Genomic DNA, 22,267 nt, shown 5'->3' with positions numbered 1-22,267 from the left:
CCCCTAAAATTCCTCACTTTAATATATAGGTTCAGTTGCACAATAAAGGTGGAAAGTTTCTGACATTATTTATCTTATTTTTTATTATTTTACACATTTTGTTGGGTGTGTAGACATTTTTAAAACCATTTCCTTTTAGGGGTTGTCTTGCTGCTGCCTCTCCAGTGTACTGGTGGTCACTTTCATTTAGGTATTTAAAAAAAAAAAACATCAACCTGAAAACACATTGTTGCCAGGTGTTTTTTTTGTTGTTGTTGTTGTTGCAACCACAAATGCATGTTTTAACTATTTAAATTACCATGAAGATTAAAATTGTGATTTTAATTTTAATCTTCAAATTTACATAGCATGTTGTATGCTTATATGGTATGTGTAGGGGGAACATTTGCAATGCTGGTAATCAAACAAAAGCATGTGAGCTGACTCTCCTCAGCTTTTGCTCTGCTTATGTGCTGCATCTGCTCTGATCACACATCCAGTGTGAAACAGGCATTATACTGTAATGATTAAGTGTTCCCTTAATTTTTTTGAACGATGTAGTTAAGAATAATGACCAAAGAAATTAAATACAACTTCCAACTTTTTCAACAAGCTCTTAATTATTGGCATTGATTATCCCATAATTTAACAAAATGTAGAGCATGTCCTTCTAATATCATCTTGGTAATTTAGTCTATATGGGTTATTTACTAAAAATGCGTTAGTCTGTAGTGCCATTACCAGGTGGCTTGTCAAACACCCATTATTTTCAGTTAGATGATCTCTAGATGAATTGGATGGTGTCAAAATCAAATTCCTCCTGCACTGCAAAATTTGTGTTCTGCCAGTGCTGCAGTATTTCCATAAACTATCAAAATCACAAGGCTCCTTATTGACCATCTCAGTTTTGCTTCAAACATTAAATAGTGTGAAAAATTCCATACTTGTATCTGCATTTGCTTTAAAATTAAAATGTCACCAAAGTTGTTACATGGGTCATTAATTTTGAACAAGTTTATGCTAGATGCTTAAAATGATTATTGACTATTGCCTAGTATATGATGTCTTTAATGTCTGAAATAAAGGGTCCACCATTGCATATTTGCCAATTTATAGGCTGCTTAATATTTGCAGATTTTCATATCTATTACTTGTGTTATAGTTCTTTATTTTAGCAACTAGCAACTTTTTGCCTATTTCAGATGTATTTTACACATGTATTACAGTGTCTGTTGTAATCAGAACTGTAAGAGCAGGTTTTAATTAAAGAAATGCAAATGTGAACCAAACTAATTGATAATCATTGGATATGTAATGAATGTGTGTAGCCTTTTTACCAGTTATCAATATATATTGACTTATAGAACTGTACATGTTTAGCAATTTAAAAAAAATAGCTTGGTTCAATTTGTTTTCAATACAATTAAGCATTTCTCCATTGAAGCACAGTGTCAAAAGATGCCATGGTAACATAAATCTAACATGCAGGAATGACAGAAAATGCTAAACCATGTTGTCAGGGTTGCTGCTACTATTTTTTATAAAAGCTGCTGACAGCAGCCTCCAGATAGAGCTAGCAAGCATAGACATGCATAGCAGAGTAACCTATCTCTGCTGACATCAGCAACCATATCTGGTTGTACACAGTGTACTGAAGTACACAGTTATGTGCTTCACACTTTAGTATTTCTATATATTAAGAGTTTCTGCGATAGACTCTCTTCAGGTTTTTTTTAACTACATATGCAATGTTCACTGGCTTATTTTAGTTACTATAGAATTCCTGGCAGCATTCTCCTCTGATCTATCTCATTAACCAGGTGTTTCAGTCTGTAGACAGAAGGTGGTTTTTTGTTTGTTTGTTTGTTTTAATAAACAATTGTGTTTACTTATGAATGTGAAATTCTCAGGAGTTGAGCAGCTTTTGACCAGTATCTGAATGATGATATGCGTTGCGCCTGCCCCACATGATTGACTGGTTGTATAACTGTAGAAATGTGCAAGTGTAAAGTTTCCAACTGTGTATTTGTGCTCAACCTGTTTTTTGTAAGCCACAGTCTGATATATTCCTGAAATTTCAAACAGCATGTGCTTGGTGTTTGAGGGGATTATGTTGAGCTTCAAATCTCATAATCCACTGTTTTACAATGTCCAGATTGAATCAACATACTTAGATAAGGTTTCATAAAGTCGTGTTTTGAGTCGCAATCAGAATAAAGTTCTTTGAAAAAATATTATGTATGATGAGCTGTTTCAGGAACACTGCAAGACTAGTTACAACAGGAGTAAGGATACTGCCCCATAACTCTAACAAAATGAAGTGCTAGAACTGCCATTATTTCCTCAGATTTGCAGAAAGTAGAGACACTAATGGGCTTTTCTGGTGATGGCGCAGTGGAGAATGGACAGTCTGAGCTCTCCTGAAGTCAACAACCATTTCATTCAGTTTATAACAGACTGTTATCTGTTGCACCTCCTCTTTAAGCATTACTTGTTGTTCTTTTTTTTAATGAGACCCACCATCATTGACAAACATGATGTGGTTTAAGCTGTGCATTGCTGCACAGTTGTGAGTCAGTAAAGTGAACGGCAGTGGACCCCAGTGCTCACTGTGGTGATGTTGGAGATGCGTCTCCTGATCCAGACTGACTGATTTCCCGGAGGGAGGGAGGTGTTCAGGCCCAGCAGGCTTTTTGAACAGATGCTAAGGAATGATTGCATTGAATGCAGAAGTGAACTCTATGAACAGCATTCGTGCATATGTGTCCAGATGGAGGATGGTGGCAATGGCAACACCTGTTGAATAGTTGGGGTGATTTGCCTACAAGTCCAGTGAGGGTGGCAGCAGGGTCTTGATGTGCCTCATGTTGAGCCTCTTATGACAATGGGTTTGAGTGCCACAGGATGATACCCATTGAGGCAGGACACTAAAGACCTCTTTGGTAAATGGAACGATGGTAGTGGTCTTGAAGCATGTTGGAATGATGGCACTGCTCAGGAAAATGTTGATGTCAGTGAAGACATCTGCTATCTGGTCTGTATATCCCCTGAGCACTCTGCCAGGAATGGTCCAGCAGCCTTGCGTGGGTTAATTATGCATAGAGTTTTTCTCACATCAGCTATGGTAAGAAAAGCACCTAGTCATTGGGAGGAGGGGTGGACAGATGAGCTGGTTAAGCTATTTTGAAGAAGCACAAAGAAACAGTCAATGTTGAAGACTGTAGAGGCAGCAGTCAGCCAAGGAAACTTAATGAAAGACACTTCATTCATTCTTCCCTTCGACATCTGGAGATGTCCAGCAGTGCCATCAGCAAACAACTAGTGAAAACCAGTGGGACCCAGGTACACCTATCTTACACCTTCCTAAAAGAATTGCAGCCTGACAGCAGGTGCAAGGAGTCTTCGAAGTGATGGTTTGGCCCCCATAGAACCCTAATCTCACCATCATCGGGTCTGTCTGGGATTACATACAGAGGCTGAAGGATTTAAGGCAGCCTACATCCACGGATCTGTTGTTAGCTTACAACATACCTGCTGAGTTCCTGTGTGCAAGTGTACCTAGAAGAATTGATGCTGTTTTCCAGGTGAAGAGTGCTCACACCAAATATTGATTTTTTTCCCCCCAGTTTTTATGGTTAAGTCCAGTGAATAACCTGAAATGGTACAAAAGTAAGCGGTAAACTGCCACAGGTGGAAAAAAAAGAAAAATAATGTACATTTCAGAGTTATACAAACAAGCCTTTTAAGGGAAAAAGTAATGTGTTAACAACTTACCGCTGTTCTGCAGCAATGGAAGTAAACAAATCCTTGAAAGTTGATGCTGTCCATTCCTACAGGTGTCCCAAATTTGTTGATTAGTTCTATAAAAACAGTGTTTGAACAACTGTTACTACACATTTCTTTTGCAATATTTGGACAGTATTGTAGTGCAGGAACTTGCTCTCATAATGATGAGAAAAAGGCAATTCTCAAAGAAAGAAGGGGCTCTTTTGTTGGATCAGTTAGTCAGTGTTTTGCACAGCAAAACTACTACCGCACCATTTTTCAGTGCCATGCAGTATCCTATGGTAAATGCCTAGACTGTCAGGGGGTTCATCCTACAGCAAGATAATGATGTGAAACATACCTCCAGGCTGTGTCATAACTACCTTATAAGAAAGTATGAAGACATTCAGGTTCAAATCCTGGAATGGCCAGCTTAGTGTCCAGACTTAAATCCCATTGAGGTGGTTTAGGATGAACTGGACAGAAGGGTTAAAGGAACCTGCAAACTTCTGCAACAGTTTTGGGAAGGACTATCCAAAACAGAATAGTTCTAGAATATCACACGTGTGTGTGTGTGTGGTCAACAGATGTTGAACTTCCATTATCTTCCATTGTCTTATTTCTGTTTTATGTAGCATCAGGGTCATTGAGGAATGTTGTTTCATTTCACTGTCTACTGCATCAGCTACACTATATTGCCAAAAGTTTTGGGACATCTGCCTTTACATGCACATGAACTTTAATGACATCCCATTCTCAATCTGTAACACTTTAAAACTGAGCCACATTGTTATTCCAACTACAACACATGGATTTCTGTTCATTAGCCTCAAAACCATTTTTTTTCAACTCTGTTTGATTGATCTGGTTAGGCAGCTTCTCCTACTGCATGAGCAGGAAAGACAGTCTCAGATTATGCCACACCCTTGTTGCCATTGGTATCAATAATTGTGTGATGATGCTATTAGTTTATTACTATTGTTTGTTTATCTCATGGCCACACATAAACAACAAATTAAATGTTTCTGTCTTTGACTTAATTTGTTAAGTGTGTTAATAAACAGTTGTTGGTTGACAGGTTTTATCAGGTCCGTGGCACTATGAAAGTACCTCCTCGGATCCCTCACAGAATAGAGACCAGTCTCCTTCATCCCTCAAGTAAGTTGTCAACACATTTTGTTTCTGTGTCTTTTTTAATTTAAATTTAAGTTTAGTTCTCATACAGGCATATACCAATTGTCCATAACATTAAAACCATTGAAAGGTGAATTGAATAACATTGATTATCTTGTTACAATGGCACCTGCCATATATACTGTTTGTACAAACAATATGCAGTGGTGAAGACATGTAAAAATATATATGCTGAACAGGATATACATATGTAAATATGTGCATGTTTATAATTTATGCATAAAATATAAAGTAGTGCAAAGATTGCGTTATAAGTTATGTGTTGTGGACAGATGCATAGTGGACAAACCATGTAGTAAAAATAAGTAAATGCAAGCAGTACAGTGCAGATAGTACAGTGTAATCAGCTGTTCAGTGTGGAAACAGCCATAGGAACTATCATGATCTATCTTCTGATGGGTAAATAGTTCATGATTAGGCTGAGTGGTGTCTTTGATAATGCAGACATTGTGTCTTGTAAATTTTACACACACACACAACTCCTTTTCAAATGCAATGACAGGGCACTGATTACAGAGATGTTTGACAGGGGAGGGCATTACCTGATCCATCCCTTACTTGGTGTATATTATGGCTGTCTGTAAATTAAGAGTTTGTACTTGAAATGTAAGGGGTCTACATGGATAAATAATGATACAGAAAGTTTTCATAACTTTATAATTAAATTAAATTAATAACTTTTTAGGGTTACAGACAATATTAAGGATAAACATGGAAGATATATTATTAAGGGCACTTTAAATGGAAAGAAGGTCTCACTTCTAAATATATATTGTCCCCCCAATTACTCGTTCAGAATTTCTTTCAAAATCTTTTTCTGCACTTTGTGAGGAATTAGCATTTATGTATGTCTGGTGTACTCTCAATCCTTATCAGAAGAAATTTTTGTAATCCGCATATTTGTCACTCTAGGTTTGATTACGTTTTTGCTCTGAAGGCAATTTCTGACTGTTAAGTAAGAGATATGATCATTTCTGATCATGCTGCAGTTATACTAGATGCCCGAGTGAACAGGTATATAAGACCAGCTAGATTTTGGAGAGTCAGTAGTCTATTTCTCAAAGATGATAAACTCTGAATCAGCATCCATAGATAATCCCTCACTTCTCTGGAAGACCTGCAAAGCATACATCAGAGGTCTCTCTATTTCATATCTCACTACTAAACAAACATCTAGAGTCAGCGTTAGATACTGCCATTAATAGCTATCTGAATGATCCCTCTCCAGCTTCCTTAAAAAATATAAGTACTGTGCAGGCCTCATTTAAATATTTTATTTTCAAAGCAGAAGTTGTATGAATGGGGTAATAAACCTAGTAAATACCTATCCCTTTGCCTTGCATATGAACTATATAAAGAATTTGAGCATGTACAGTAATCCCCCGCCATATCACGGTTCACATATCGAGGTCCCGGTATATCATGTATTTTTATTTGGAACATGACACTTTTTTTTGCGGATTTTCCCGGTATATTGCGGTATCCGCAAACTTTATAGTGAATTGTTTTTATGTTGAAATAAGGTACTCAAGTGACAAAGAACACAAAGCGTTGTTTGGGGATGCTGGAAATCAAAATACAGTACAGCTGGAGTAACGAGTCTGACCAGTTGGAATGCCCCATTCATTTAATCGGTTAAACGGTTGTGATTGGCTGCTGGCTATGCGTGCATTTGGGGAAAGAGAAGCAGAATTATCCAGCATACCAGTTTTTCACATATCACTGTCCCGAGTGTTTTGGTTTGTTCTGTGTATGCTGCATTTGTACGGTTTTTCTGCAAACCCTATTATGTCGCCCAAAACGCTCTGCACCTTCGAAGGCTTCTGGCAAGAAACAGACATACATACCGTACTCACTATAAATGTGGCATTTCTACAAATTTACCCAAAATTCATCTCGCTATATGCTTGCAAATGTTTTCTGTGTGTGTTTAAAGAGTGTGGGAGGGTAATTTACAGCTTAAACGTTAAAAAAAAAAAAAAAAGCATTTGGGGATGCCGTCCGTGTATTGTGGAATTTCATTTATCGCGGGTGGTTTTGGAACGTAACCCCCGCAATAAATGGAGGATTACTGTACTAATAGACCCTCTCTTAGCCATGCTTAGTCATTCATTTTTGACTGACAGTCTGCCCTCTTCACTTTGTGAAACAAATATTTCTCTTATACTAAAAAAAAGGCAAGGACCCAGAAAATTCCAGTTCCTATAGGCCCATTGTGTTTTTAAATTCAGATTTAAAATTGTTATCTAAAATCTTAGCACTAAGTTTGGAGAAGGGTCTACCATTTATTATTAATGAAGACCAGACAGGGTTTACTAAAGGCAGGAGCTCCACTCACAACGTTAGACAGCTACTAAATATTATTGAGCTTTCCCACTATTTTAGTTTTAACTCCCTCATTCTGTCCCTAGATGCGGAGAAAGCTTTTGATTCTGTTGAATGGCCTTATTTATTCTACACCTTAGAAAAATTCGGACTTAGGGAATGCTTTACAAAGTGGGTGTGAATACTCTATACAGATCCTCTTGCAGTTGTCATTACGAATGATCAAAGATCTCATAATTATCCCTTATTTTGGGGTACCAGACAGGGCTTTTCACAACAGCGATAGAGCCATTTGTTCAGATGACAAGGGAGGACATGGCTGTGTCAGGGGTGGCTCTGGGAGGTAGGCAGCACAAACTATCCTTATATGCAGACAATGTCCTGCTCTTTATTTTAGATCCCAAGGTGCCTGTGCCAAGAATTGTAGACCTCTTGGCTTGGGAGGCTGACTTTATTCAGTGCAAATTCCTGTTTTACTGTCTAATAAAGCTATAAAAGAGCTATATGGGTGGCTAAGACTTGGCCTCCTAAATCAGTGTGGCTTGATCTTGAAACCTCACAGTCCAGGTGCCCCTTGCAAAACCTATTATTTGTTCATAACTCAAAGTTAAGCAGAACTCTGTTGTTAAAGTTCCTTAGTACGTAATCCTCTCCAGGCCTGGCCTGCTATTCGACGGCTAGAAGGCAGAAGCAGCATAACTCTCCCCTCGTCTGCCACTGTTGAATAACCTGGAGTTCCTGCCTACTACTACAGTCTCTGACTTTAATTTCTGGCCTGGTTTTGGTATACGTAGCAGATGTGACTTGTTTGAGGAAGGATCTCTATTTCTTTTTGTCAACTTAGTTTCAAGATATGATGTACCTAGACAGCACTACTTTAGATTTTTTCAAATTAGAGATTATATTTTCAAAAATACTACACTCACCTAAATGCTCGTTTTCCATTACTGAGGAAATCCTTTTGAATCCTTTTACATACAGGTTAATTTTCCTTTTCTATAAAGCTCCATGCTCACATCTCAGACTAATTTTGGAAAGAGAGCTTGTGTTGGATATTCTAGAAGAGGGATGGGAGATTTTAACAATGGACATTGTCTCAAAACAGCTTTACAAAAAAGTTACTATTTTATACCTATTTTATTCTGCAGGTTCTCAGTGATGCAGTCGGATAATTTATAGTGGATGAGACAAGGGGGTTGCACACCGTATGTGAAGTGCAGCGCCAGGTCATTTTATCTAAAATTTAAAATTGAGAGTCCAAACACCAGCTGTCATTCGGCTTCTGTCACGGTTCAGAACACTGTTCAAAATCCTGCAGGGGGCCTTGCTCAGGGGCCCCACAGTGGCAGCTTGGCAGTGCTGGAGCTTGAACCCCGATCTTCCAGTCAACGACCCAGAGCCTGGACTCGGCACGTCTGGTGTGTGATACGTGTGAAGTTGTTCTAGACGTGGCGCATCGATGCGCTTCTCGTTCGGTGTGTGTCTGTGACCCCCTTTGTGTTTACCCCTCCAACATTATACACTAGTGACTGACTGAAGACCACCTGTCCTCTTTCTGGTGTGATTCTGTCCATGATGGAACCAGTCTAATATTATTTGGCCACTGAAGTAAAGGATTAACACTAGATTTTCAGCCTGTGTGTGAGTGCAGGGATGTATAAATGTGCACTCACTTTTTACTTTAACTTTCAGTTCGCAGTCACGCAAACTATGTATAGGGAGCAGCAGTACTGATTTTACAAGATATTTGTCACTGACGCTCTGGATCTGTTGAACACAATTCCTCCTACATCGTCCTGTCACTCATTACTATCCTCACATGATCAGTGAAATCTCGCACAGCAAGCTTAAACATGTGATAGACATGCAAAATGGAGTGAATTGCAAAAATCGCTGACAGTTATGTGTGCATGCGTGATATAAGAGGCGCATGGATTTATGTACTTATTTCAGTTCTGCTGAGACAAAAAAGACAGGTCAGGATGAAGAAGGAACAGCCAAAGAAAAGCAGACTATGAGCTCTGACAAATCAGGCAATGCAGCTTTTTGGTTTCATGGACAAAATTTCTGTAGCTGGAACATGACAAGTTGGCATAATGACAATGTTCTGCAGGGTGTATCGCCAGTTCCCTTCAATTTCTGACTTGACAAGTGCTTTTGTTACTGGAACCAGTAGTTTTAGGAAAGACCCCATCAGAATCCTTGAGAAATCCATCACAAGAAGTGCATTGGTGCTCAGTCTGCAGTGCCTTTCCCGGAACAAACAGCAATTGCAAAAAACATACTAAAAACAAACCAAGTACAAGAAGAAGTACTGAAAAAACTGTAAAAGTGAAGTACCATTGGCAAAATTTTGCAAACTTCAAAAAGCAAATGGCCTAGACCAGGGGTGTCCAATCTTATCCGCAAAGGGCCGGTGTGGGTGCAGGTTTTTAATCCAACTGAGCAGAAGCCTCACATGAGTCTACTGAAAGCCATACACGATCAAATGTCAAGAGTGCAAATGCTGTTTTAGAAGCTATTGATTAGGCGGTATTGATACCATGGGTATCAGGGAAGATGCATGAAAAAAGAAAGTAGTGTGTGCAAATTTTGGTGGAGCTGCAGAGATGATGGGCAGAAAACAGGAGTAGCTGGGAGCCTGAAACAGGATAACCCACATCGTAACAGTTCACTGTGTGGCACACAAATTTGAGCTAGCCATGCTGGATAGTATGAAAGGCTGTGAGTACCTGGTGAAATTTGAAGATACACTGAATACTATCTTTAAGTTTGTGTTTTGAAAATGTTTTTGATTGATGTTTTGTCTCCTTTACAATATTCTACATTCAAAATAATGTTTTTATTATTCGGGTCACTTCGAGCTTCATTCAATTCATTTCGAGCTACCAAAGACTGAAGAGGACCTGCCCGAAGGCCTACCAGGGATTTTGTAATTTTGCAAGCCCTGCAGTTATTAGAGAGTTTATTTCTCTAGAATGCTTGACCTATATTATTCCTTCTTTTAATTGTATATGGACATCATATCTTGACTGTATAAATGCCTCTACCTGTGACATTCTGCGGTTTGGTATGACATAGTGTTCCTAGAGGTGTTTAGACAATGCATGTATTCTCCCCAGTTTCTGTTGATTCAATTGTTTATTCTGATCTGTGATAAGGTGCACTGTGCTTGTCATCTTATGTATATTTTTGCTTTTGTATTCCCTTTTGTTGTATATCAGGCAGTTTGTGTCTGTTACTATTCTGTAACATGTTGAAAGTTAAATACTTTTTTTTTTTTTTTAATCTCTTCTATAATGCACTATATTGCCAAAGGTTTTGGGACACCTATCCAAATCATTGAATTCAGACGTTACAATCGCTTAAAACCACAGAGAGGGGTCAGCACATGCTGAGGCGCGCAGTGCACAGAAGTCGCCAAATTAAACTTTGTGTGGCCTTCAGATTAGCTCAAGAACAGTGCGGAGGAACTTCATGCTTCATGGAATGGGTTTTCATGGCCAAGCAGGTGCATCCAAGTCTTACATCACCAAATGCAATGCAAAGCGTCAGATGCAGTGGTGTAAAACACGCTGCCACTGGACTCTAGCAGTGGAGACGTCTTCTCTGTCTGGCAATCTGATGGACAAGTCTGAGTTTGGTGGTTGCCAGGAGAACAGTACTTGCCTGAGTGCATTGTGACAAGTGTAAAGTTTGGCAGAGGGGGGATTGTTGTATACACAATCATAAAGACAGAAGCATACATCTCTACCTAATGACTTGGTGCAAGCCTCCAAAATGCATCCCTCACTGTCTCCAGGTTTACAGTGTGTGTCTGTATCTTGTAACATAGTTTGTTTCAGATGAATTTTAGTAAAGAGAAGCATTAATTATGTCACCGGAAGTGTTATAACGAGATGGTAAAGTGTACTGAGTTCAGGGTATGCCATTAGATATTTCTTCACAAACATATAATGAAAAATTCTATTAGACTGCTAGGATGTTACTCTTCCCTTGCAATCTGTGGATGGGTATTCTGTACTTAATTTCAGTTGTTTCCACATTCACATGATTTCAAGTGTGGACATTTTCAACATTTTCAGCTGAAGGCTTTGCCACACAGACAGTATGTTTGAGGAGAGGCAACATTTCACTATTGAATCTGTCAGTGATATTATGTATGCTGAGATCCAGAGTTGCAAAATAAAAACCTTTCATCTCATCCTGATGACTAAGCAGATTTTGGCTTTGCCATCTGTAATGCAACCTATTTGTAACTTTTCTGGCTCTCGTTTTCTTGGAATTTAATGTTAATTGTTGATGCTAGTTCTAGTCAATGCAGTACAATTTTATTTGTATAGCGCTTTTAACAATGGACTTTGTCTCAAAGCAGCTTTACAGAAATATAAAAATATAGAATAAAAATTACAAAGCCGGTGACGAGGAAAAAACGCTATTTTCATCAGACCATTTCACTCATTTCCAGTCTTCAGCCTTCCAGATATTGATCATGATATTGGTATTGATTATGATCATGACACCATCTTTTTTGCATTTTCACATTGGTGTCTGTGATTAATGGTTTAGCAATTGCAACTGTTTAGCAATTGTTCCATAAGTGTTGCCTTTGTGTAGTTCTCTGCGGAATGTTTTTGTAGAAACAGGGTCTTTAGGGTGGATATTAAGTTCACATCTGTACATCCTTTCATAATAGGAGCTCTAACTGTCCCCAGAGTTAACCAGTCACATTCAGAATTAGGCCTGTAGGTAAAAGGGCATACACCTTCCATCAATTAATATAATTCTGATTAAAACCAGATAAATGTCAGCCGTTGCTGAAGTATTTGCTTGAATGTTTGGGGTTGCATTCTGCTGAGAACCATGGGCCACAAAGAGTTGCCAAAAAAACTGTGGGACTTTTGGTACTTGTTGAAAGGTACCAATCAGGAGAGGGATATAAAAGAATATCAAAGGCATTGACTGTACAATGGAACACTGTCAAAACCATCATCAATTAGTAGAGAAAATGTGGCACCACAGAGACATTGCAAAGGTCAGCACAACCCTCCAAAGTTGATGAGATGACGAGGAGAAAACCTATGATGGAGGCTACCAAGAGGCCAAAAGCAACACAGAAAGAGCCACAGGAATTTCTGGCAGTTACTGGTCACTTCTTGCATGTTATTACCATCTCCTGTATTCTGCACTGGGCTAGGCTGTGGGGTAGGGTGGCAAAATTCATTTTTTACAAAAATGAATATGCAAGCCCGTCTGAACTATGCCAAAAGATTTATTCAGTCACCCCCAAACCATGTGCGAAAATGCATTATAATCTGACAAGACAACGGTTGAACTTTTTGGCCTTAATTCTTAAATGGTATGTTTGGTGCCAATATAGAGCATCAGCCAAGGAACACCTTACAGGCAGTGAAGTATGGTGGGGGATTATGCAAAAAACTGAAAATGAAGAGGAATTTCACATTCTAACATGACAATGACCCAAAGCACACATCAAAATCAATCAAGACTTGGCTTCAGAAAAGGAAAATCAGAGTCTAGATGTGTGAAATTAAGAGAGACTTATTAACAAAGACTTGATGCTGTAATAAAGGCAAAAGGTGCTTCCACAAAGTATTAGTTGGGAGGGATGTTCGAACTTCAGTCTGTGGTAGAGTTTTTGTTTATTATTAAATATTTCTTTTTTTCTCTGGATTTGTGTTTGTTGGAATATTGGAGGTGTTGAATTGGCCTCCAAATTCCCCAGATCTCAATCCAATCAAGCATCTATGGAATGTGCTGGACAAACAAGTTTGACCCATAGAGACCCCACCTCACAACTTACAGGACTTAAAGGATCTGCTGCTAACATCTTGGTGGCAGATACCACAGCACACCTTCAGGGATCTAGTGGATTCCATGCTTAAGGCGGGTCAGGGCTGTTTTGGCAGATTTTTGGCAGATGGCCTGATTGGTGTATATAAGGACATAAATAGAACCTTCTGGAACACAGAACATAATCTCACTATGCATAGAGAAGTCACCATTTAGATTTTACAATCAGTCAAATAAGATCTGAGCCTGGAGAGGACTGTTTCCTTAACATCAACAACATTTTCTAGTCTATGAAGAATAGTATGGGCAATGGTGTCAAAAAAGTTACTAAGATCCAGCAATACCTGCAAGGGGAGACAACCCTGATCAGAGGCCAGTAACATGTTACTTATTACCTTATCCAGTGCTGTCTCTGTCCTATGATGACCCCTAAATCCTGACTTATCCATTTCATGAATGTTATTCCTATGTAGGTCTGAACATAATTGCTGCGCTACAACCATTTCTAGGATACTGGAGATAAAAAAAAACTGTTTTAGTCCACAAAACACAAATTGTCTTGAAAAATTAGCTGAAAGATTATTACTTTAGATCTTGATAATCGAAGCAGCTGTGGAATATGATAATCACATCAAAATGAAGACAGACAGTTCAGTTTTTTTAATAGGTTATTAATAAACATACTACATTACTCAAAAGTATTAAAGGAACACTTTTTAGTATAGCATCAAGTAAATTAAACTCCTGGGATATTGATCTGGTCAGTTAAGTAGCAGAGGGGGTTGTTAATCAGTTTCAGCTGCTTTGGAGTGCACGAGATGGGCAACAATGAGACGACCCCCAAACAGGAATGGTTTTACAGGTGGAGGCCACTAACATTTTTTTGCTAGGGTCACTACTGGTAGCATGCGGCGATACCTGGACTGTGGCAGTCCAACTCCTCCAGGATGGCACATCCGTATGTGCTATTGCCAGAAGGTTTGCTGTGTCTCCCAGGCAGTTACTCTAGGAGAGCTGGACAGGGCTGTAGAAGGTCCTTAACCCATCAGCAGGACTGGTATCTGGTCCTTTGTGCAAAGAGGAACAGGATGAGCACTGCCAGAGCCCTACAAAATGACCTCCAGCAGGCCACTGGTGTGAATGTCTCTGACCAAACAATCAGAAACAGACTTCATGAGTGTGGTCTGAGGACCCAATGTCCTCTAGTGGGCCCTGTGCTCACTGCCCAGCACCGTGGAGCTTGATTGGCATTTGCCATTAAACACCAGAATTGGCGGGTCCGTCACTGGCGCCCTGTGCTTTTCACAGATGAGAGCAGGTTCACCTTGAGCACATGTGACAACACGTGAAAGGGTCTGAAGAAGCCGTGGAGAACTTTATGCTGCCTGTAACATCGTTTAGCATGATTGGTTAGGTCAGTGATGGTCTGGGAAGGCATATCCATGGAGGGATGCACAGACCTCTACAGGCTAGACAATGGCATCCTGACTGCCATTAGGTATCGGGATGAAATCCTTGGACCCATTGTCAGACCCTATGCTGGTGCAATTGGTCCTGGGTTCCTCCTGCTTGTTTAAAAGATTTAGGTACATAGCTGGTGCTAAGGGAGGAATTAATTGTTTTCAGATTTGGAATTGTAATTGGAATGAATTGATTGCTTCTGTTATTATCTGTTTGAAGAAACATGTAGGTAAAGTATCCAGTACACAAGTTGATGATTTCGTTTGATTAGTTTGGTCTCTTAAAGAGGAGTAAACATTTGAAACATTCATCTGATACAGTAATATTGTAATCTCCAGGGTTAGCTACCAAATTGTTTAGTTTTACAGTCTGAATTTCTTGCCTGCTGTTTTGAATATTACAGAGAGGGCTACTACAATGAATGGTGTACATGTTTTTGTGATTGTATTTTTCTTATTTAATTTTGCTACAGCATTAAGCATATATGATTGTTATACTAGTTTTTTCCTCTCTAATTATTTTCTGTTAAGTGGAGCAGCATGATTTAGAGTGTACATTCTATACGTTGACTTTAGGTATTCAGTTGCCTGATCCAGTTCTGTGGGGTCACTAACCCTCTCTGATTATTAGATGTGCATTTTTTGTGCTGCAGTCTTCTCTTTACACAGAAAACAAAAGTGTTCTTTGAAAAAAAAATAAATGCATCAGGGGAAAGTGAAATATGCAACAAAGGGAAACAATAGTGTAAAGTATTAATTTAAGAAAGACACTGGCAAATAACTCACGACAAATGATTCGAAAGCAGGAATTACGTGATTAACTACTAAAAAAACTAAAAAGCAAAGTAAAACTTATTAAATGCAACTTTCTAATATCCTATCTACAGATACCTGTATCTCATAGCTTTTTCAGTGTTGTGCTTCATTTTATAGATTCAGATATGGTTCTTCCTGCGTCTGTGCAAGGTGATGTCATCTACAGCAAAACCTTTCAGATTCTCTACAAAAATGAAGAAATAGTAGTCAACGATGTTTTCCTGTATAAGGTGATGATGCTACTAGATGAGAAGAAGGTAAGATTTGTCTTCATTTATATCAAAGGGATACAGTGAATCTGTACATTAATTTGTGAAGATCATGAGCATCATTTGGTTCATTTTTCTACTCTTCAGGTGGAAGAGTCCCTAAATGATATGGATTTTCAGCTCTCTCTGGACCTCTACTTTGCAGATGGCGACTATATGTATGTAGTAAAATTGTGTTTATTTCAATTTGTTAAAAATGAAATTTAAATTATTATGTAAGAAATTACATTTATATGTATATTAAATGATATTTATATTATTATTGAAATGTATCCCTAGATAATGTTTTTATGTAATGTTTCATGTTGTATTTCCTTAGGCCGGAGGATTCCAGGTCATTACAGAGTATCAGCAGTCGAACTTTGCGATTACATTTTAGTCTCCAAAGAGGCTTACACCAGCACATCAATGTAATGTTTGACTACTTTCACTTATCAATCATCTCTGTCACCATCCACGCCTCTCTGGTGGCACTGCATCAACCACTCATTAGGTCAGTGGTCTGGGCCCTGTTTTCCTTAATCATTCCTTTTAGACTGCTTTCCTTAATTTGGCTGTACAATAGTGATTGATGATGATGAACATCCTGGTTCTACGAAAACTTTTTATGCACACACTACAGGTCAAACGTATAGAAAAAAAATCAGGTTAAAAGATTCAAATACACTGACATTACATTTTGCAAAATATTCCATTTGTTTCAAGTGTTTACCCTAGCATGAAAAATTGCACCATTTTTAAGTCTCTTGTTATGTCTAAATTATTTACAGTCTTCCTGTTTAGCATACATCTTGCATTTAGCCTCTGTATGAAATAAGGGGTCATTAATGCAAACTAAGTATAATTTATCTGCACTCTGCCACAGCAACCCTCTGCAATTTTTCACCTGGCTACCAGAGGTCCAAGTACACAAATTGCAAACAACAGTATCTGGGGAACTTTTAGAGGCTGATGAATAATTCCAGGTATTCCAGGAATTATACCAGGCTGTAGTACTATACTCAAAGCAGGCACTGCCTCAGTCCCTGTAGAACAAGCACAGGCCTCTGCTCTCATGTGAACGCCAGCCAAACTGTCCGAGAATCATGATGGCTTAACAGGAAAGTGCAAGGGAAATGTTTAAAGCAGTATGTAATGCATTTTCTAGCTTGTCCCACAAAAATGCACAAAAATTTCTGACTCTCTCAGCTGGAAAGGCTCTTTAAACTAAACCATGATAACTTTTGTCACTATGGCAGGAACAGACTATTTCAGCTCTCTAGTGGCTAAAGGTGGGTGAAATTAGTCTGCATTGAAACATCATTTTGACCTTGTCACAGCAGGCAAAGGTTGTAAGGATGATGCAGAACAGTTAGCAAGTCAAACCGCAAGTGGGTGTGGGTTTCCTCTCTTATCTCTAGGTTTACAGGTGTATGGTGCCAGCCTGTCTTTGGGTTCAAGCGAGTAAAGCCAGTCAGTCATACAGCCTAATTGACTGGCATTTTGGGAAATTCAAGGGTTCATGGAACAAGTAAAAGCTCAGTTATACCATCCACAATTATTATAGCAGTCAAGCCCTGGACAGACAGATTTTCTGGAAAATTTTGGAATGCAGTTTCTGAGTAGGCATAGTTTTCTTCTTCACATTGAATAAACTCCTTCAGTGTGCAAAGCCCTAGTTGCCCTAGTTTGAGTACCCATTGGCTATGCAGCACAATGCCACCAGCTGAAAGAGGGTTGAATTATCAGTTTTCTGACTCATCAATCTGACTCAATCGAGTCATTGACAAGGAATTTCAGATCTCAGGAGAATTTTGCAATCACAACAAAATTATTGAACAATTTTCAACAAAACCAAGGCCTTGAAAGGAACACTGAAAGCACCTAAAATAGACAAAAAAGATTTAGTTGAGATTCCCCAGCATGTTTATTACCTAGGTTAAATGCAAGTTTAAGAATAACCACTTCCCTGATAGCTTACAGCATATATAGCTTTTGTCTTTGTCACTATTTTCATTGTCGTGTCACAAGCATACGAGGGTGCTTGCAGTGTTACTGCCAACACTGCAAAACCGTAATGATATCTAATAGACTAATTTATCTAGAAAGTAGCAAAATTGTCTGCTAAAAAAGAATATGATTTTTTTAATATTAAAAATTGTTACAGCATCAAAGAAAAGGTTTAATATTTTATTTGTACATTCACCTTCCACATTATTAGGAATACCTGTACACCTGCACATACATTATCTTACTAACCAATCAGGTGACAGCATCCCAGTGCATAAATCATACAGATAAAGTTCAAGAATTTTAGAAAGTTATTGTTTATGTAAACCATAAGAATGACTAAAGAGTGTGTTCTCTGTGACTTTGATTGTGGCATGGATGCTGTTAACAGAACAGCTGGTTTGAGTATTTCAGAAACAGATCTCCTAGAAACACACAACACAATCTTCAGAGTTTTGAGTTTCAGATTGGTGCAAAAAATAAAACACCCAACATCCATGCAATGTCAGAGTTGATGGTGGTCTTTATTCAAGATATTTTTACGTGCTAAGATCCACTATCATGTGAAGGCATAAATATACAGATACATATAATATGGAGATCAAAAGGCATTTAAGAAAAAATGCACAGAGGATGTATAAGGAAACCACATTGCCTTTACATCGTAGCCTGGTTTTCTGCTATAAGAACACCATATTCATTCTAAACTGCATTCTAGTAACTGTATATCTACTATACTATATATTATACACTACACACTGTACATTCCAAATTATGATTACTGCCAAATTCTTGCTGTTTTTATCAATGCAACTGAATGCTTAGGACTCAGTAAATTGTCTGATTGTTTTAACAGCTGTTGTGTATTTACATTCTGTCACATAGAAACTTTCTGTTTGTGTCATGTAAGCTTTCAGTGTGGCTTGGCCTTAGTAGCCACAACTGAGTTGTCACAAATAAATTATGGTCTGTTGTGTTTAGTCTATATTTGGATGACACTGTTTATTTATGATGGAGTGGGGTAACACAAACAGGACATCTGCTAGAAGTAAGGGAAATGCCATCTTCTTGCCACTGGGCTAGTGCAGATGTTTCTGTAGGCTATATAAAAATAAAAAAAAAGCATTATCTAGACTTTATCTAGCTCTGCATCAACACGGTCATCTTTATAGATCTATGGAATCCTTAGTACTGCTCTCACTGACAAGCATTGGAAAGAGGAGGAGTCTAAAGAGTGCACAAAGGATTATTATTAGCAAATCTTACCCTGGCCATCAGGAAAATGTTAGTCGTATGTGTTGCCTTACAGATTAGCAAAGAGTCAAGTCAAGAATCTTTGTTGTTGATGCTGTGAAATACAAAATGTAAACATTTATAGTGTCAGTGGAGTTACAGATGTATGTGTTGAATCTCACACAAATGACACAGGTCGGGTCACTGAAATAACTTCTGCCCCAAAGCCATGAGGTTGCCAAACTCTTCTTTTCTCCACACAAGGACTCGTACAATATGGACATAGGTTTCTGCACTTTTCTGTATGCCTTTTAAAGTGTTAACTCATTGACTTTGTAAATGTTTACAGACACAGAAATTGCTATGAATTATAGCTATAATGAAAGAGAATTCAAAGGTTTGAAAGGGTATTTGGTATGTGGTAACACTGGTTAATTTTGACATATGGCTTTTTTTTTTTACTTTTAGAATGTGCTAACTTTCCATATTATCATGCAGTTTCCCCCGGCTTGGGAAAAGCACCTGGCTAAACCGTAATGTACCGGCACAGAGTAAAGACCTCCTGATTCCCACGCTGGAGACAGTGGTATTTGGCTGCACCTATATCAAGCAGCTGTCCCAAGATGTAAGCATGCTCATGCACACCCACAGTGCAGCCAGTGTTTTCTTAAAGGAATTCATGTTACCAGTCAGTAATTGCTGTTCTATCAACCTTTATGGAATTGCATTTCATGGAACTTAGCACAACACTAGCTTTATGCAGACTAAACCCAGCCCCCTCTGAGCCAGTTTTGTTTCACCACTGTTCTCTGAGGGAAAAGCTGAAATTGTTTAATGATCAAAACTCTGCAAATTGCTGTGCTACACAAAATCATGTAATACAAAGTTTGTGCTAAATGGTGATTTTTGGTGAATTTAAAAAAAAAAATTCCTATGACTGTCATTTGGTTAAACATGTTGAAAGCTTACTTTGGTTGTCACAGGGCAAGACCTTCCTGGTGTCAGATCAGTGTCTGCAGCATGCCTTCAACTTGCACCATAGCCTGTGTGCCAGCTTGCTGCTGGCCTACCAGGGCATCTTTGAGTACTTTATGGCTCTTACAGAGAGCCTCCCTTCCTCTCACCGGATGGAGCTTGGTATGTTAATGCTGGGTAGTTTATTGAGAATTGGGTATCATCAAGTGGATCATTGAAACACAGCACTGTATTGTTGATGTCAATGTTAGTTTTTTTTATGTTTATCATCAAAACATAATCTGTTGCATTTCTACATTTAGTAATAAACTAACTACAGTCTGTCCTTTAGAGGATGTAACACTGAAGTCCAGAATTTCCATGTACTGTAAATATTACTCATTTTCACATTTCACATGTCTACTTACATAGTTATATATTTGTGCTGTTACTAATCATGTAGCAGTGAACATTTTGCTGCATGCTGTTGCAGTTTCTTCCAGTAAGATCTGAAGTAAGATTCATAACACTGAACTAATGTGATCAACAGCCTACTATAACTATTATAACCTTTAACATGCCTGATGCTTATGACTAATTAAATCTCACTTTTCAAATGCACATAATCTTCAATCAAACTAGTGTATTTCCATTTGTCCTGCTCATAAGAGCTTTTATAAAGAATTAAAAGACCACCACCCTATACTAAACTTATTTCAAAGGCACTAAACATCCTCTCTCTGCTGCCGTATGTATCTGACTGGGTCCTAGAAATATATAGACAGAACTCAGCTCTTTCAGTATAAGGGAGAGGAACCATTTTAAACATGCCTATATGTGCAATCCCACCACTAGCCAAGGCCAGCATGCAAGTCCTATATGAGCGAGTTCTAAGAAGACCTTTTCCCAGAGGCCAAAGGCACATCCACATAGGTATGTCAGTTGACCGCCAACTTTAACACACCTTTCATTTTTGTGTTCATTTTTTTTTTTTTGTATGGCCAATTTTCTTTCCCCTTTGTGGGCTGAGAGCTATGGACACTGTCCTGTTGTTAACAGTCAGTTGGAACCAAGACTAACGACAACCATTGACTTCTTTGCAGGAATGCTGCTCTTAAGTCCTAGTTCTCTCTCTTTAGCTCTCAATCTTCGGCTCATCAGAGAGACTAATTGCTTTTCTAATAAAGTCCTTAAATTAATTTAATTTTGTGATATTTTTACCTTTTTAGAAAAACTGGATGTGGAAGCCCGTCTCCATGAGCTTTGCGAACATGTCAAGGTACGTCACAATACGAACATGTATTGTTGCTTTGCGAACATGTCAAGGTACGTCACAAAAGGTACTGCCACAATTCGTGGTGGCAGGCTTTCTTGCTTGAACTGCTCTTTTTAGGTCCTTCCACAGCATTTCTATTGGGTTGGGGTCTGGACATTCCAAAATGTAAAATTTCTTCTGCTTCAACCATTTCTTTGTGGACTTGCTTGTCAGTGTCACTTAGATTCTTACACTTTCCCATTTTTCCTTCCTCCAACACATCAAGTTCAAGAACTGACTAACTACACACTATTTGGCATGGAAATTATATTCAAAAAGGTGTGATCATTTTAACAATTGTTGCCCATCATGTCTAACTTCTTTTCATATATTTTCATGTGTCATGTTGCAGCAGAAGGCAGAGAGCCCAGATGAGCTTGCTGAACTAGTTAATATGAATCTTGCACAGTTGTGCTCTCTGCTGATGGCTCTGTGGGGCCAGTTTCTGGAAACTGTCACCGTGAATGACAGTGTCATGGCATTGTTGGCCCAAGAACATCACATCCTCAGGGTAAGTCCACAAAACTTGAAGCAGACTTTCAATATCCATTTTTAGGCATACCCTTCATTTTATCATTGCTATATTTATGGCTAGGTTATTAAAGCAGGCTGTGATAAACATTAAAAAAAGAGAATATTTCATTGCAAGTAAGTGATGTGTAAAAGTGTGAGTGTAAAAGTTATTACTAGAACAACCTGTTCTGGTGTTGGTCCCAGGTATTCCATGTTTTTGTCTGTGCTTTGCTGTAGGTACAGAGATTTTCTGAGGCTTTCTTTTACCTTGAGCACCCTAGACAGGCTGCACTGGCCTTCCAAGAGTTGCAGTAAGTATGAGGATTCCATTTGCTATATAATGGAAATGTCATTCATACAGATTCACTCACACAGATATTTGTTATATCTGAATAGTGCACATAGCCACCAACAGATGACTGGGGTCATTAAGAACTCCTCGTACTTTCTTTCCCTACCACCACTTTCTGTGGAATGTGCTGAACTAGATGGAGATGTCAACTCCCTGCCAATCATCTTTGAGGATCGATATCTGGAATCTATTAAAGAGGGTTTGTTTATTATAACAAGTTACCAAATTTTTCTATAGTACATTTATACAACACCCTGCCTATAATTTAGCCATTTCAAAAGGGTTTTAT

General features: G+C 38.5%; 1 protein-coding gene across 12 annotated transcripts in view; it reads left to right on the top strand.

Moving 5' to 3' along the window:
• Positions 1–22,267, top strand: part of fam135a (family with sequence similarity 135 member A) — a 44,617-nt gene that overhangs the window by 13,211 nt on the left and 9,139 nt on the right. For 5 of the 12 annotated variants that reach the window (XM_058385204.1, XM_058385206.1, XM_058385205.1 and 2 more), the window contains 12 exons: positions 4,823–4,902; positions 15,471–15,610; positions 15,710–15,780; positions 15,942–16,115; positions 19,343–19,469; positions 19,828–19,981; positions 20,151–20,186; positions 20,654–20,731; positions 21,028–21,077; positions 21,466–21,624; positions 21,864–21,937; positions 22,023–22,177. In XM_058385204.1, coding sequence (XP_058241187.1) covers positions 4,823–4,902; positions 15,471–15,610; positions 15,710–15,780; positions 15,942–16,115; positions 19,343–19,469; positions 19,828–19,981; positions 20,151–20,186; positions 20,654–20,731; positions 21,028–21,077; positions 21,466–21,624; positions 21,864–21,937; positions 22,023–22,177 — 1,298 coding nt within the window. Of the gene's footprint in view, positions 1–4,822; positions 4,903–15,450; positions 15,611–15,709; positions 15,781–15,941; positions 16,116–19,342; positions 19,470–19,827; positions 19,982–20,150; positions 20,187–20,653; positions 20,732–21,027; positions 21,078–21,465; positions 21,625–21,863; positions 21,938–22,022; positions 22,178–22,267 lie in introns of all 12 variants that reach the window. The other 7 variants (XM_058385212.1, XM_058385210.1, XM_058385208.1 and 4 more) reach the window with 6 other exon arrangements.

The sequence above is a fragment of the Hemibagrus wyckioides genome, linkage group LG29 (assembly GCF_019097595.1).
Source record: "Hemibagrus wyckioides isolate EC202008001 linkage group LG29, SWU_Hwy_1.0, whole genome shotgun sequence".
Classification (NCBI taxonomy): Eukaryota; Metazoa; Chordata; class Actinopteri; order Siluriformes; family Bagridae; genus Hemibagrus; species Hemibagrus wyckioides.
The sequence above is the reverse complement of the archived record's forward strand: the minus strand, read 5'-3'. Positions and strand labels throughout refer to the sequence as shown.